Genomic DNA, 208 nt, shown 5'->3' on the forward strand with positions numbered 1-208 from the left:
CCCGTGGGCACGAGGCTCTATCTCCTAGGGCAGAGACTCACCGGTATGTCAGGTCCATGTGGTCCCACTTGAGATCCCCCTCGAAGGTGAGGAAGGTTCCCACGTCGGGGACACCGCAGCGGGGGGCTCGCATGGCCTCCAGCGTGCCAGCATCCAGCTCCCCCGTCTCCTCCAGGCCCAGCTGCTTCTGCATCTTGCGCAGCGCCTT

General features: G+C 65.4%; 1 protein-coding gene across 1 annotated transcript in view; it reads right to left on the bottom strand.

Annotated features, from left to right (window-relative positions):
* The window catches only part of LOC104076977 (matrix metalloproteinase-9-like), a gene marked incomplete at its 5' end in the record, with an annotated part of 789 nt that extends 584 nt beyond the window's left edge, over window positions 1-205 (bottom strand). Inside the window, one exon of the mRNA XM_009578022.1 lies at window positions 42-205. Coding sequence (XP_009576317.1) covers window positions 42-205 — 164 coding nt within the window. The remainder of the gene's footprint in view (window positions 1-41) is intronic.
* Between the last annotated feature and the right edge of the window lie 3 nt (window positions 206-208).

Source organism: Fulmarus glacialis, unplaced genomic scaffold (genome assembly GCF_000690835.1).
Source record: "Fulmarus glacialis isolate BGI_N327 unplaced genomic scaffold, ASM69083v1 scaffold33075, whole genome shotgun sequence".
In the NCBI taxonomy this organism is placed as follows: Eukaryota; Metazoa; Chordata; class Aves; order Procellariiformes; family Procellariidae; genus Fulmarus; species Fulmarus glacialis.